We start from the raw sequence: 17,282 nt of genomic DNA on the forward strand, positions 1-17,282 counted from the left end.
AATAAAAGAGAATCTGTAATACAATTCTCAACATTAATTGCTAAAGAAGAAATTCTACACAATAACTTTTGAGTTCCAAATTTATAAGATTTTAAATATAAACTTGATAACATTTGTAAATAAAATGGCTATGTAGTTCATGTGTTAATGTGATGGATAAAAAAGTCAGTACCAAGTGTAATTAGAAAATAAATAGAAGCCTTCTTATTAAGGTAAAGGATAAAACAAAGATTATCATTACTACCACCATCATTTACCATTTCTGGAAGCACCATCAAATATTATTTAAAAATAGAAATAAGTGCATATATTAAAACTGGAAAGGAAAATATAATTTTGTTTGAATTATAACTTCATAGGAAAAAGTATAAGGGGCTTTTAAATGTTTTAATGTTATCAAAATAATTTAATTAGAAGTGGAGTTATCAGTTACTGAAATGATTGATAAAATTGCCTTATGAAATTTTTAGAAACTGTTATGTTTTCCTTTGCTTGCTTGGGGGAGGTAGCCCTTTGATAATTATTTTATGTCTTCTATTTTAATTGGTATATTTAGATTTTCTAGATCTTCTTTGTTTCTTTTTTTAAAAAAATAACTTTTATTTCAGACCTATAGGGAAGTTGCAAAGACAATAAATTCTCATGTATCCTTCAACCAGTTCCCTCCAATGTTAACTAACATCTTACATAATCATGGCACATTTTTCAAAACTAAGAAATTAACATTATTACAATTACATTAACTAAAATTCAGACTTTATTTGGATTTCACCTATTTTTCCACTAATATCCTTTTCTTGTCCTGGGATCCTGTCCAGGATTCCACGTTGCATTTAGTCAGCGTGTCTCCTCAGTTTGCTCTGATCTCTAACAGTTTAGCAATCTTTCCTTGTTTATGACCTTGACGGTTTTGAAGAGCACTGGTTAGGTATTTTGTAAAATGTACCTCTATTTGGATTTATCTGAATTTTTTTTCATATAATTAGACTGGGAATATAGGTTTGAGGAAAAAATATTACAGAGTGAATGCCTGCCTGTCTCATCATGAAAAAAATACAAGATTTTGAATTTATTTATTAGTCCTACTATTTTTCTTTTCCTGAATTCATCTTTATATGGGTCATTTTATTTCTGCCTTCCTTAGATTTGTTTTGTTTTATTTTTATAACTTCTTGCTTTCGATACTTGATTTCATTATTCTTATTTTTTTCTGGTTTAGTTTTCTAAGTATTAAAGGCTATAAATTTTTCTCTGTGACCCCTTTGGCTGTATACTATAGGGTTTGATATGTAGTATAATCAATACTTTGTAATTTCCTATTAATTTCCTCTTTGATCCAAGAATTAAATAGAAAATAGAAAGCTTACTGGACAAGTGGTAGGTTGTTTTTCACTTGTTTCATGAATTCATCATTAGTTTCTAATTTTTTGCATTGTAATCAGAGAATATGTCTTCTATTTCTACTTTCTGGAATTTATACAGAAATTTCTAGCCTAATATTTGGTTACTTTTGTGAATGTTCTATGGGCATTAGGGAAAAAAAGGTACATTCTTTGTTATCATGGTTACAGAATGATGTATAGGTTTCTCTCTGTCATCTGTCACTCATACACACACATATACACAAAAATACCTTTTCTTATCTCCATCTATTATGTCTTAAAGCCTTACTTGTTTTTGGATTCCTTGTCAACATGCTGACAGAGGTGAATTAAAGTCTTCTACTACTAATGCTGCAAAAAAGTATCATGTATTAGTACATAAACCAGAAACTTTCCTACAGTTTTGTTTAGCTCTGTCAATATGGATGATACTATGATATACAGTATGTGGATTGTATTAATTTTCTATAGCTATGCATCAATTTATCACAAATTTAATGGCTTAAAAATACGTTGTTATTTCAGTGTCTGTAGGTCAGAAGGTTCAGTCTCAGTTTAGCTGTAGTCTGCTCAGGGTCTCACACAGCTGGACTCAAGATGTCAACTTGGAGTGCTATCTCATTTGAGGCTCAGAGTTCTCTTTCAAGGCCAGTTAGATTGTTGGCAAAATTCAATTGTTTGAGGCTGTCAGATTGAAGAACCTACTACTTTGCTGGCTGCAGCTGAGGGCAACGCTCAGCATCTAGAAGCCGTCTGCAGTTTCTTGCCATATGACCTGTTCCAGAGGCCATCTCACACTGCCAAGCTCTGACTTCTGTCTCCAACCTCCAGACCCAGACTTAAAAGACTTATGTGATTAGGGCAGGCCACTCAAATACTCTTCCTTTTAACTCAAAGATAACTGATTAGTAACCTTAATTATAGCTGTACAGTTCCTTCTTCCACGTTATATAACATAATCATGAGAGTGATTTCCCATCATACATCATATTCAGCTTTTCATCCCATACCCTTCCTTCCTAAATATTTCAGCTTCAAGTGGAGGGATTGATATAAGACGTGGATACTAGGGGACAGGAATATTGGGAGCCATCTTAAAATTCTTCTTACCACATAGATTTTCATAATTATTTTATCATCATAATGGATTATGAACTTTTTCATAATGTGATGCATTTAAAAAATCACCTTTACTGCCTCAAAGCTTATTTTAAATCCTGAAATTCAAGTTTGTCTGAATTATGATCCCAACACCTACTTAGTGGTTGTTTACACTTTTTTGGTATTCCTTTTTTCCATCTTTTTATTTGCAACCTTTTTGAGATACTTTGTTTTATAAGTACCTCTAGTATGTAACATATTGCTGGACTTTATTAGTGATTTAACAATATTTCTTTCTCTTTCTACATAAGTTCAATCCATTGTCATTTATTACATAACAGATTTTGTCACTATATTTTGTATGTGCTTTTGTTCTTGTTGTTGTTACCTTTAAATATTTTATTATTTGATGTCTTTCTTCTTACTTCGTATGTGTGTGATGTGGTGTTTTTGTGTGTTTCTTTAATACGAAAGGTTTATATTCCTGTTGTAATGATGTTTAGCATTACAATAACTTCTTATATTTATTCTTCAAAACTTTAGACAGAATCTGTTGATTCCTAAATATGAGCAAAGATGAAATTACTTCATTTCTATTTTCTCTTCCTGTCACTCCTCGTACAATTTTAGTTGATTTATTAGTGAAACCTTTATGCATTTGTGTTTATATTGCTTGTTTAATAACCCCTAGGCTTTAAAAATGAAATCAATGTGTTTATTAACTTCCCTTTATCTTTTATTTTTATTATAATCGTTATTAGTGATATCATCTTTATACTTTCAAGATGTATAATATTTACATTCAGTTCTGTAACAATAATCCTACTTCTTTTATGTCTTAGCCCTTCATGTAAACAGATTCTATGCATACTGCCAGACTTTCCCCATTCATTTCTTGTTGAGCTAAAGTTCATTTTCTTTGACTTTAAGAGAGACTCATGAGAATCACATTCCTTGATTTTTTTTCACATTAAAACTGTTACACTGAGTTAAAGTCTGGCTGCATATAATACTCTTCAGCTATAATGTTTTCATAAGGATTTTACAGACATTGTTCCATTGTCATCTAGCATTGTTGTGGAAAAACTACTTTTTTTTCTCCTATATAGATCAAATGAACCTTTTTCTCCCTCTCTGGATTTCCAAAGGATTCCTTGTTTATTTTTGAAATTAAGTAACTTTACAAGGAAAGAGCTCATCATTGATTGACTTAATTTTTCTAGGGACATAGTCTGCTTTTGAATCTATATGTTCATGGAACATTTTATTAAAATTTATTTACGTATTTTATTCTCTTCTGTTATTTTGGTTCTCTTCTTTAGTGATATCTGTTATGCTTATGTTTTATCTCATTTCTAAAGTCTTTCTAGCTTACCTCAGTTTGGTCCTTAATTCTCCTTAGCACATTTTTAGCAATATTCATTTTATTTGCACTGTTTCCAACATCACTTTTGGCCTTTTCAGAGTATTTTTAACACTCCATTTTTTTCCTGAGCTGCACTTTTTCTTTCCTAAATTCTTATATATCTACTCTGAGATCACATTTTATAGATAAAATCACTCCATTAAATTAAAAAATGTTTTATCTGCCATTTGATATTTTTCCAGTTTTTAATTGTCATTGATTTTTTTACTTTTCTACTTTTTTCTTGTAAAACATTTGTTTAGATCCTGTATTGATCCTTTTAAAATTATTGCTTATTAGAATACGATGGGCTACTTCCAAATCAAATATTTTCAGGACTTTCACCTGGAGGAATTTTCCTCTTGATCCAGCATAGTATATGTAAATTTGCTCTTTTAGCTTTACTTTTCCCCAACTATTTTACCCTGGCAGCATTAGAGCTACTGCAGAATTGGCCTCCTTTACCCTGGCCCACCTGCAAGCAACAACAGCTTGTTTGTGTGATTTCTTGTTTAGTTCAGCTTCACCAGCTTATCTTTGGTTCAAAACCAGAACCAAAGAAGGTTTACTTAGTGCATGTATTCCATTCCCCTTTCTCTGTCTAAGCTACTCACCTTGCTTTCCTCATATCCCTATCACCCAGGAAAAGCATCAGTCATCTATCCAGGGAGGTATCTCTGGGTCCAAACATGTGAACAAAAGCCCTATTCCAGGCATGTCATATTTCCATACAATTCAGCGGTTACTCCACTACTGGAGTGCTTTCCTTGCTGTTTTTGAATATCCCATATTTTAGTAAATGTATGTTACTGGCCTACCCTATCAAACACTTTGCTTTAGAAAAGTTTCTTAAAAATTTTCACAGGATTAAAGACATACAGAAAGAAATCTTAGGACAAATCTAAAATTTTACCCTTGATAAAATTACTGGTATTCTCTGGGTGTGTGTGTGTGTGTGTGTGTGTGTGTGTGTGTATGTGTGTGTGTATGTCTACTCTACATTGCCGGAGGAAACCGTAATTGCCTCCCCTGAGGCAGTTGCCAAGCAAGATAATGCTCAGTCTTCTCAGGGGACTCACTCCCACCACTCTTCTTTGCTTCTAGACCCGTAACTAGACTCAAGTTCCAGAATGCCCCTAAAGCCAAGGTACAAAGTGTGACCCATGAGGAAATGTGCTACACTCCAAAAGAATGATTTGAGTTTTCTTATTTCTACAAGCAGAAATCCTGGGAACCTGTGTAGAAATGGATATTAAAGCTGTGGGATAATGGTGGAAGAAACAAAAAGTTGAATTAGGCCAAATTTATTGGTATGGGCTCACTAAGCAGATATTCTGTATTTAATGGTGCGGCTCAGGGAATTAGAAATGGCTCTAACTACTTGTTTGGTTGATTGGCTAAAACATAGACCAAAAAGTGGCCAATGAGGAGAAAGTTAGAAATGCCAGACCTGTATAGCTTACTGTAGAAAAGGGATTCAAAGGCTTAGGGCGATTGGAATGTTAGAGTGAATTTGTCATTTAAGACCTAGTCCCTCATGCTGGGAGTGTCCAGAAGACACACCTTTCACCACTACAGCAAGCAATTTGTGACTGAAGTCCCAGCATCCTTGAGGAGATCTGTGCTTGCTCTTTTCTGTAGATCAGACTCTACTATGGTGGAAACTGCAGCCACTGAATGAGGAAATGTAAATGTGGTGAGAATAATTGGATTTCAGGGTGGCAGGGGCAAAGGGGAAAGTTCAACAGCCAATGGAAAGATGAGTGCGGTTGCCTTAATGAACAACAAAAAGTCAAAGCAGCAGTCAAAATAGTCTGACTCTTGTGAACCTATGGTATTGGCTAGTTGATCATGGTGTTCCTAGAAGTTAAAGAGATAGGAGTCCTATTAAATTCTTATTTGATTTGAATAAGCATAAAATTTCTAGGTCAAGTGAACAAAAATCTAACCTAAATAAAAAATTGAGTCATGATCCCTCAATCATTTCCCAGGCTTAAGCTGGCTTATAAATCCAGAATTCCTTGAGTGAAGGGGAGGCTGGGTCCCTTTGAAGAAGGACCTTAGTATACTACCAAAATTTATACCGTGAATCTTTCTCCCAGACTGCCACAAAGGGACCTATGGCCTTTTCCAGGGTAAGTGTGCCTTGGGGAAAGGAAATAATCAGACCTTTTGGGGAGTACTAGACAATGTTTCTGAACTGACAATAATTCTGGGAGACCCAAAATGTCATTCTGGCCCTCCAGTCAGAATAGGGAACTAGGGAGGTCAGGAGATCAATGGAGTGTAGCTCAGGTCCTTCTAACAGTGGGTCCGGTGTGTCCCCAAATCCATCCTGGGTTATTACAGAGTTATTTGTTATAACTGAGGTTATTTCCTCAGTTCTGGAATGCCTAATTGAAATAGACAAGCTGAGTAGCTAGTGGAATCCTCATACTGGTTGCTGGAGCAGTGGAGTGAGGGATATTATGGCAAGAAAAGCCAAGTGGAAGCCACAAGAACTGCCTCTACCTAGGAACATAGTAAGCTGGAAGCAATACTGCATTCTTGAAGGGAATGCAGAGATTAGTCCCACCATCAAGGACTTGAATGATTCAGGGGTGGTCATTCGCACCACATCCCCATTTAAATTATCTATTTGGATGGTGAAGAAGATAGATCTTGGAGAATGACAGTGGATTACTGTAAACTTAACCAGGTGGTAACTCTAAATGCAGTTGCTGTTCCAGGTGTGATTTCATTGCTTGAGCAAATTGACATATTCCCTGGTACCTGGTATGCAGCTATTAATCTGGCAAATGCTGTTTTTCTCCATCCCTTTCAGTAAGGTGTACATGAAGCAGTTTGTGTTCAGTTGGCAAGGCCAGCAATACACCTTCACTGTTCTACAACAGAGGCATGTCAACTCTCCAGCTCTATGTCATAATTTAGTTTTCAGGAGTCTTAATCACCTCCCTATCCACAAACATCACACTGGTTCATTATATTGATGACATTATGCTTATTGGATCTTCTGAACAAGAAGTAGCAATACACTAAACTTATTGGCAGGACACCTGTGTGCCAGAGGGTGGGAAATAAATCTGACAAAAATTCAGGGGCCTTCTATCTCAGTGAAATTTCTAGGGGTCCAGTAGTGTGGAGCATGTTGAGATATCCCTTCTAAGGTTAAAGGTAACTTGTTGCATCTGGTACCTCCTAAAGCCAAAAAAGAAGCAGAATGCCCAATGGGCCTGTACAGATTTTAGGCAACATATTTCTCATTTGGGTGTGTTACTCCAGCGCATTCACTAAGTGACCTAAAAAGCTGCTAATTTGAATGGAGATCATAGTAGAAGAAGACTCTGAAACAGGTCCAGGCTGCTGTACAATCCGCTCTGGTACTTGGACAATAGGATGCAGCAGATCCAATGGTGCTTGATGCATCAGTGGCAGATAATGATGCTCTTTTGAGCTTTTGGCAGTGAATTGAAGTGCAAGCCCCCAGGATTTTGGAGCAAAGCCTTACTCTCCTCTGCAGATAATTAGTCTTCTTTTGATAAACAGCCCTTGACATGCTACTAGGCCTTAGTAGAGACTGAATGCTTGACCATGTGGCACCAAGTTACCATGTGACCTGAGCTGCTTATCATGAACTGGGTGTTATCCAACCCACCAAGCCATAAAGTTGGGTGTGCACGGCAGTACTCCATCATCAAATGGAAGTGATATATATGTGTGATCAGGCCTGAGCAGGTCTTGAAGGCACAAGTAAATTACATAAAGAAGTGGCCAAAAGCCCACGATCCTTCCTCCTGCTACACTGCCTTCTCTTTATTAGCCTGCAACTATGGCTTCATGGGGAGTTCCCTATGATCAATTGACAGAGGAAGAAAACAGCCTGGTTTACAGATGGTTCTACAAGATATACAGGCACAACTTGAAAGTGGACGACTATATCCCTATAGCCCCCTTTTGGGACATCTCTGAAGGACAATGGTCAAGAGAAATACTCCCAGTGGGCAAAACCCCAAGCAGTGCAATCCTTCCTGTAGGCAGAACTTCCAGCACTGAATCTGATTTTTTACTTTGATTGGAAGGAGAAATAGCCAGATGTGTGATTATATACTGATTCATGGGCTGTGGCCAGTGATTTTTCTAGATGGTCAGAAACTTGAAGGAACATGATTGGAAAATTGATGAAGAAATTTGAGGAAGTGATATGTGGATAGACATCTCAGAATTAGCAAAAAGTTTGAAGATATTTGTGTTCCCTGTAAATAGTCACCAAAGGGCGATCTCAGCTGAGGATTATTTAATAATCAAGTAGATAGGATGACCCATTCTGTAGATACCAATTAGGCAATTTCTTCAGCCACTATTGTCATCACCCAATAGGCTCATGAGCAAAGTAGCCATCCACCATCATGTTATTCCACACAGCATTGCTTTTGATCAAGGGACTCACTTCACAGCCAAAGAAGTGGGGAAATCGGCTTATGCTCATGGAATTCACTAGTCTTACCATGTTCCCCACCATCCTAAAGCCACTTGTTTGATGGAATGGTGGAATGACCTTTTGAAGACTCAGTTACATCACCAGCTACATATCAATACCTGGAAGGGCTGGGGCAAGGTTCTCCAGAAAAGTGAATACGCTCTGAATATGTTCAATTTATAGTGCTATTTCTCCTATAACCAGGATTCCTGGGTCTAGGGATCAAGGGGTGAAAATAGGAGTTGCACCACTCACTATTATCCTTAGTGTCCCACTAGCTTCCTGTTCCTGTGACATTATGCTCTGCTGGCTTAGAGATCTCAGTTCTGGAGGGAAGAATTCTTCCATCAGGGGACACGATAATAATTCCATTGAACTGGAAGTTAAGACTGCCACCTGGCCACCTTGGTCTCCTTGTGCTTCTGAGTCAACAGGCTAAGAAGGGAGTTATGGTGCTGGTTGGACTGACTGATCCACACTACCAAAGAGAAATTGGGCTACTATTCCATAATGGAGGCAAAGAAGAGTATGTCTGCAATACAAAAGATCCCTTAGTGTGTCTCTTAGTATTACTGTGTCCTGTGATTAAGATCAATGGAAAACTACAACCACCCAATCCAGGTAGGACTACTAGTGACCCAGACCTTTATGGATCACTTTAGCAGGTAAAGAACCACAACCAGCTGAGGTGCTTACTGAAAGCAAAGAAACTACAGAATGTGTAGTAGAAAAAGGGAGTTAAAAATACTGATTATGATGCTGTGATCCGTGCAGAAATGAAGACTAATAATTATGAGTATTTCCTTTTAATTTTGTTCTGAATACATTTCTGTGTGTATATATTAGATACCAAATATTTTTTCTTTTCTTATTCTCTTATCACATAATACAAAATGCAATGACTTCATATTCTAGTATTTAAGTATTGTTAATGTTACATCATAGTGTTTAAGTTACAGGACATCAAGGAAGAGAGTAAACCTCACTGAAGGACTTTATCTCCTCTGAGAAGGGTTTAGTGCATTTTCAGTTGTATGCAGGACATATGTTGGAACAGGAATTAAAAGAAATTAAAGAATGTGTAAGCAGAAACTCAGCTGTATGTAAGAAAACCCAATTCCCCCTGAGAAAGAGAAAGAGCTGGAGTCCTTTAAAATTAACTGTCTGTTTTTCTGTGGCTAGTGAGCCTTATCTCTTCTCCTTTCCCAGGCATTATGAAGACCCTGTTTCTCTAGCTGTGCAGCTGCAAGGTCACTAGACAGATAAACTCAAGTTGTAAAACATGTTTTTCCTTGAAAAGTAAGACATGATGTAATGCATGTTTCAATTAATTGAATAACTGTCTTTGTTTTTCACTTCTGTAATATGCTTCCCCCTACACAGATCTCCCCCACCCCATGAAATGATTAAAAGATAACTTAACTCTTTGTTCAGGGCTCAGTCCTTTGGATGTTAATCCAACTGGGCCGGTGCACTTCCTCAACCCCATCAGTCTCTCTGATTCCTTATCAATCCCACTACATTTCAACATGTTAAATGGAATTATGAGCTCTTATTGACTTTATTTGGAGATTAAATATGGCTTAAGGATATATATGGGTGCCAAATTTTCAACGTGGGAACGCATTATAGTTAGTTAATATTATGTGTCAAACTGAGTGAGCCATAGGATGCCCAGATATCTGGTAAACATTATTTTGGGGTATGTCTGTGAGGGTATTTCCAGAAGAGATTAGCATTTAAATTGGTGTTCTGACGATAGGAGATGACACTCCCTAATGTGGGTCAACATCTTCCAATCCATTGAGGGCCTGAATAAAACAAGAAGGCAGAAGAATGCTTAGTTTTCTCTTTGTCTGACTACTTGACTTGGGACACAGATCTGCTGCCCTCAGTGCTCTGGTTCTCAGATCCTCAGAACCAGGCTGGAACTTTTATCATCAACTCTCTTGCTCTCAGGCCTTCAAACTGCACCATTGGAACTCCTGGGTCTCTGTCTTGCAGAAAGCAGAATCCAGGACTTCCTAGCTTCTATTATTGTGTAAACCAATAGCTTATAATAAATATATTTATCTATATAGTTGTGATTTCTCTCATCCTTACTAATAAGAGAATCTTTACTAGTAAGACATGAAGTTAGGAGATTAATGAATAAAGACAAATTCTTCCAATTGCCAACTTTGGCAAGATTTCTGGATGAGGGTCCATAGTAATGTAATTTTCTTTTCTTTTCTTTTCTTTTCCTTTTTCTTTTCCTTTCTTTTCTTTTCTTTTCTTTTTTTTTTGTCTCACTCTGTTGCCAGGCTGGAGTGCAGTACCACGATCTCGGCTCACTGCAACCTCTGCCTCCCTAGTTCAAGTGATTCTCCTACCTCAGCCTCCTGAGTAGCTGGGATTACAGGCGCCCACCACCACACCCAGCTCATTTTTGTATTTTTAGTAGAGACGGGGTTTCACCAAGTTGCCCAGGGTGGTCTCGACCTCCTAACCTCATGATCTGCCCACCTCAGCCTCCCAAAGTGCTGGGATTACAGGTGTGAGCCACTGTACCCGGGCAGTAATGTAATTTTCTAATGTATTCATAGTTCTTTCTCTTAACAGAACAAAAATTAAGAAAAGTAGTCAGGATTAGAAAAAAAAGACAAGCTTTGACCAACAGAAATATTAATAGGAATTCACTTACATATTTGTAACTTCTCTGTAATCACTGGTGAGACAAAGTAGTGAAGAGAAACTCTAGTATATTACCTCTTAGCCAAAGGTAAAATATTCTAGATAGTTATCAACCAAGCAAATTCTTTGAAATGTTGACACTTGTCATGGCAACTATATATTTCAAAGATTCCATTCTGGAATGAATGTGGTAGAATGTCCTGGCATGCCCAAGTGGCTACTAATGCTCGCCTGTCATTACTGAGGGGTGGGTAAGTTTCTGGTTTCTATGTTACAAGCACTGAAAGATAGTTCTGCAGACCAACAGTCCAGTAGAAGCTGGGCAAAAGATAAGAATAGAAAATTCACAGAAAAGGAAAACTGAATGGCCAATAAATATTTTAAAAGATTTTTAATCTCACTTGAAGTTATGAAAATACAAACCAATGAAATATTATTTCCCAGCTAATAAGTTAAAAAATACTAAAATACAAGTAAAAATTAAAAAAGATAATTTCAAATATTGGCAAAGATAAAAGAAAGTTAAACTTTCTCACACGACTGGTGGGATTATAAATGGATATAACTAGTTTGTAGAGAAACTTGTCAAGTTCTAGCAAAATCGAAAATCTACAACCCAGAATTTCCAGTTGTAGGTCCATAGAGTGTATAAACATGTATACAATTGATGCACTGAGAGACATGAAGGATGTTTATTGTAGCACTTTTTATAATAGATTTATTAAGATATAATTCACATACCATAAAATTTATCTTAAAGTATATAATTCAATCATTTTAAATATATTTACAGAGGCATACAACCATCATTACTATCTAATTTTAGAACATTTTCATTTAGAACAACCTCCAAAGAAACCCTGTACCTGTTAGCAGACATTCTCCCTCCCTCTGCCCCAAGTACCTGGCAACCACTAATCTTCTTTCTGTCTTCTGGACATTTTATGTAAATAGATTTATACAATATATGACTTTTTATGATTAGACTGTTTGTTTTTTTATTATTGAGTTGTGATTTTTTATATGTTCTAGATGCTAGTCTCTTATCAGATACATAATTTGCAAATATTCCTCCTTTTCTGTGGGCTGCCTTTACATTTTCTTCGCAGTGTCTCTTGAAGCACAAAAGTTTTAAATGTAAGTGAAATTTAAATTTGCCATTCTTTTTCTTTTGTTGCTTGTGTTTTTGGTATCATAACTAAAAAAAAAAAGAAAAAGACATTGCCTGCATTCCCTGGCCCAGCTTCACAGAGATTAGATTTAGAACTTTTCTAAGAGTTTTGTAGTTTTTGCCTTAACATTTAGGTCTTTGGTTCATTTTGAATTAGTTTTAGTATATAGTGTGAGGCAGGGGTCTAATTTAATTTTATTTTTTGCATCTGGATATTTACGTGTCTCAGTACAATTTGTTAAAAAGATGATTATGTTCCTGATTAATTGTCTCCACATCTTTGTAAAAAATGAATTGACTAAAATGGTTTATTTCTGAACTCAATTTTATCCCACTAATCTATATGCTTTTCCTATACTGGTAGCACACTGTCTTGATTTCTCTGTCTTTGTAGTAAGTTTTGAAATCAAGAAGTGTGAATTTTCAAACTTTGTTTGTTCTGGGGTCACAATTATATTAGCCTAAAACAATGTAGTTTGAATTAATATCAATTTAGTTTCAATAACATACAAAGGTTTTGCTCCAGTATACCTGGTTTCCTCCTTCATTCTTTCTGCTATTATTATCATGCATATTATATATATTCACATTATACATACATATATTTAAACATTATAATCCCACCAACCCAGTTTTATAATTATTGCTTTAAGCTGTTTTCTTTTAAACATAATAGGAGAACAAAAACAAATAATTTTATTCTACCTCTGTAGTTTATGAGTGTGCTCTCTGTGTAGACTTGAGTGACTAGATAGTATTCTTTTATTTCAGCCTGAGACAATATCTTCAGTATTTATTGTAGGGCAGATCTGCTAGAAAAACAATCTTACTTTATTTGTGAATACTTTTTTCTTTCTCTTTCTTTCTTTCTTTTTCTTTCTTTCTTCCTTCCTTCCTTCCTTCCTTCCTTCCTTCCTTCCTTCCTTCCTTCCTTCCTTCCTGTCTTTCTTTCTTTCTTTCTTAGCTTCTTTCTTTCTTTCTTTTGAAGGATAGTTTGATCAAATATAGAATTCTCAGTTGGTAATATATTTTTTTTTTTTTTTGAGATGGAGTCTTGCTCTGTTGTCCAGGCTGGAGTGCAGTGGCGCAATCTCGGCTCACTGCAAGCTCCACCTCCCAGGTTCACACAATTCTCCTGCCTCAGCCTCCCGAGTAGCTGGGACTACAGATGCGTGCCACCACAGTGGCTAATTTTTTTGTATTTTCAGTAGAGACGGTGTTTCACTGTGTTAGCCAGTATGGTCTCCATCTCCTGACCTCATAATCCGCCCACCTTGGCCTCCCAAATTGCTGGGATTACAGGTGTGAGCCACTGCGCCTGGCCCGGTAATTTTTTTTATGGTTCTTTGTTGTCATCTGACTTCCTTCTAGCATCCCTCTTCTCTGTCTTCCTCCTGCTTTGGCCATGTAAGATGAACCTGCTTTCCCTTCAGCCATGGTTGAAAGTTTCCTGAGGCCTCCCCAGCCATGCTTTCTGTACAACCTGTGGAACAGTGAGCCAGTTAAACCTTGTTTCTTTATAAATTATCCAGTCTCAGATATTTATTTAAAGCAGTATGAGAACAGACTACTACAGAAAATTGGTACCTAGGAGTGGTGCATTGCTATAAAGATACCTGAAAATGTGGAAGCAGCTTTGGAACTGAGTAATGGGCAGAGGTTGGAACAGTTTGGTTGGCTCAGAAGAAAACAGAAAGATGAGAGAAAGTTTGGAACATCCTAGAGACTTGAATGGTTTTGACCAAATTGCTGACAGTGGGACAGAGATGGCCAGGCTGATGAGGTCTCAGATGGACATGAGGAACTTATTGGGAAGTTTGAACTTGAGAGTGATGATTTAGGGAATTTGGTGAAAGAAATTTCTAAGCAGCAAAACATTTAAGATGTGACCTGGCTGCTTCTAACAGTATATGCCCATATGCCTGAGCAAAGAGATAGTCTGAAACTGGAACTTAAAAAGGGAAGTGGAGCATAAAAATTTGCAGCCTGACCATGTGGTGCAAAAGAAAAACCAATTTTCTGGGGAGGAATTCAAGCCAGCTGCAGAAATTTGCATAAGTAAAGAGGAACCAAATGTTAATAGCCAAGACAATGAGGGAAATGCCTTAAAGGTACTTCAGAGACCTTCAGGGCAGTCCCTCCCATTACAGGCTGGAGTCCTAGGAAAGAAGAATGGTTTTAAGGGCCAGGCTTAGGGCCACACTACCCTTGGGACACTGCTTCTTGTGTCCCAGCTGTTACAGCTCCCACTGTGGCTAAAACAGCCGCAGGTAAGTCTCAGGCCACTGCTTCAAAATTTGCAAGCCATAAGCCTTGCTGGCTTCCACATGGTGTTAAGCATGCAGGTGCACAGGGTACAAGGGTTAAGGCTTGGGAGCCAATGCCTAGATTTCAGATAACATATGGAAATGCCTGGATGTTCAGGCAGCTGTCTGCTGTGGCAGCACAGCTCTCATGGAGAACTTCTACTAGAGCAGGGTGGAGGGAAAATGTGGGGTTGGAGCCTTCACACAGAGTTCTCACTGGGGCACTGCCTAGTGGAGCTGTGAGAAGAGGGCCACTGTCCTCCAGATCCCAGAATGGTAGATCCACCAACAGCTTGTACTGTGCACCTGGAAAAGCTGCAGTCACTCAATACGAACTTGGGAAAGCAGCCAGAGGGGCAATACCTTGCAGAACCACAGGGACGAAGCTGCCCAAGGCCTTGGTAGCCCACCCCTTGCATCATTGTTGTCTGGATTTGAGACATGGAGTCAAAGGCGATTATTCTGGAGCTTTAAGATTTAAAGACTGCCCTGCTGGGTTTCACACTCGTGTGGTACCTGTAGCCCCTTTGTGTTGGCCGATCTCTCCCTTTTGGAAAGGGAATATTTACCTATTGCCTGTACCATCATTGTAACTTGGAAGTTACTAACTTACTGTTTTTGTAACTTGGAAGTTACTAACTTACTGTTTTTGATTTTTCAGGCTCATAGAAGGCACTAGACTTGTCTCAGATGAGACTTTGGACTTTTGAGTTAATGTTGAAATGAGTTAAGACTTTGGAGAACTATTGAGAAGAGTTGATTGTATTTTGCAGTGTGAGAAGGACATGAGATTTGGGAGGGGCTGAGGGCAGAATGATATGGTTTGGATTTGTGTTCCCACCCAAATCTCATGACAAATTGTAATTCCCAATGTTGGAGGAGGGGTGTGGTGGGAGGTGATTGGGTCATTGGGGTGGGTTTTCCCCCTTGCTGTTCTCATGATAGTGAGTGAGTTCTCATGAGATCTGGTTGTTTGAAAGTGGGTAGCACCTTCCCCTTCTCTCTCTTTTCTCTCTCTTCTTCCTGCTCCAGCTATGTAAGATGTGCCTGCTTCCCCTTCTGCCATGAATGAAAGTTTCCTGAGGCCTCTGCAGCCATGCTTTCTGTACAGCAGAAGTCCTTACCCCACCATTCTAAAAATGATTTCACTGCTTTGTTTTGATAGAAAAAAAATTTTCTAACATTAAACAAATCGTGATCTCTTCATACAATGGAAATAGCAATTAAAATAATGGACTAAGATTGTATATGTAAACATGGATAGCTATAAAAAATTATGAAAAAACTGCAGAATGATATGTATGGTATGACAATTATCATATAATAACACACTGAATTGTATTTTTGTTGGGTGCAAAACACTATTTTTGATATGAAGTAAATTTTGTAAAACAATTAGGATAAATACCACATGCATCATAGTGATGGTGAATAAAACTAGAATGAAGAAAAAAATTAGATAAACTTTTTATATTATATTTTCTTTTTTTATTAAAGAAAATCTGGACACATGAAAGTTTGCTATATTATTTTCTGTGCTTTTCTGAATTTAAAATTTAAGAAGAAAGTCATAATGAATTAGTTCCGTCTGTTCTCTGGGAATTCCTTTGACTCTATTCAATATTTTATAATCTAAGAGCGGAGAGAAAACAAAAGACAAGAGTAAGATAAATAACTGCAACCACAATCAAGTCTGTTATATAATGATTTTGAAATGGGTTTCAAATCTGGAATGTCAAATTCTGGTTTTCATTTTGCTTTTAAATAAGCACAAGTTCAAACCAGACAGAAAAAAATACGAATCATTGGCTTCTTACTATCTAAAAATCTCCATAGTTTGTTCTGTTCTGTCCAGGGAATGAGAACTTTGGACATTGTTTCTCTTCTTTCCTCCTCAGTGTTGGTTTGTAACACCTCCACAGTTTCCAAAGAAGGGAAGGAAACTGCTTTATAATCACAGCCACTTGGAAGAACATAGCACCTCTCTTCCAGAGATTTTTAACATTCCAGCAATGAAGGGCGAGCACAAATATAAATTCCGTTTTACAAGTAAGAAGTGGAACAGTCTGAATTGCCGTGATCCCTAAATCATTTTTCTCACATGACTATTTGACCAGGGTAAAGATGCAAAACAAGCTCAAACTTCACCCCTCCGGCCTGCTCACCAGAGCTTGCAAGCCTCCTCCGTGTTCTTATTACAACATGAAACCACTAGGTGTCACTCAAGATAAAACTTGTAGGCATCATATCAGAGACTATAACTAGGGGAGCAGAAAGGAAATTCAGTGTTAGTGTGGAATTCAAGGTGTTAATAGAGAAAACTGAAATTTGCACACTTACATGACACAATGGAAAGTGGCCTCTCTCCAGCCTAGTACCCTCAGGAGAAGGTTTCAGATCCTCTGTATCATATCTGTGTAGTGTGTGGACTCATTTAGGTTGGAATCAGCTTCCAACAGAAAAATAACTAAATGAGTTCACAAAACTCAAGAGGCGTGTTATGATGATGCCTCTGTCAGTAAAATGGGGTTAAAATTCCAAGCCTTAAGTTTGCTGGCATCTCTCCTGGGAATTGCATCTAAAATTTCAGCAGCTGCCCTCGGGGGTTAGTGAGCCAAATAATTTGGATTCTCATGAGATATGATTTTAAAATATCCATTTGTACTATTTCCTATGATTTTTCCAATTGTATGTCTTGTATAAACCATAACTAGCAAATAGTATGAATTTAATAAATATTTTTTCGGTGAATCAGATAAATCAAGAG

General features: G+C 37.2%; 1 protein-coding gene across 2 annotated transcripts in view; it reads right to left on the reverse strand.

The window, feature by feature from the left end:
• The window catches only part of MROH9 (maestro heat like repeat family member 9), a 132,704-nt gene extending 121,573 nt beyond the window's left edge, over positions 1-11,131 (reverse strand). For both annotated transcript variants that reach the window (XM_058442825.1, XM_032159098.2), the window contains exons 1-2: positions 11,049-11,131; positions 1,672-1,733 (exon numbers count right to left, since the gene is read on the reverse strand). In XM_058442825.1, the coding sequence (XP_058298808.1) occupies positions 1,672-1,696 (25 nt within the window). In that variant the 5' untranslated portion in view covers positions 1,697-1,733; positions 11,049-11,131. The remainder of the gene's footprint in view (positions 1-1,671; positions 1,734-11,048) is intronic.
• Between the last annotated feature and the right edge of the window lie 6,151 nt (positions 11,132-17,282).

The sequence above is a fragment of the Hylobates moloch genome, unplaced genomic scaffold (genome assembly GCF_009828535.3).
Source record: "Hylobates moloch isolate HMO894 unplaced genomic scaffold, HMol_V3 SCAFFOLD_8, whole genome shotgun sequence".
Taxonomy (NCBI): Eukaryota; Metazoa; Chordata; class Mammalia; order Primates; family Hylobatidae; genus Hylobates; species Hylobates moloch.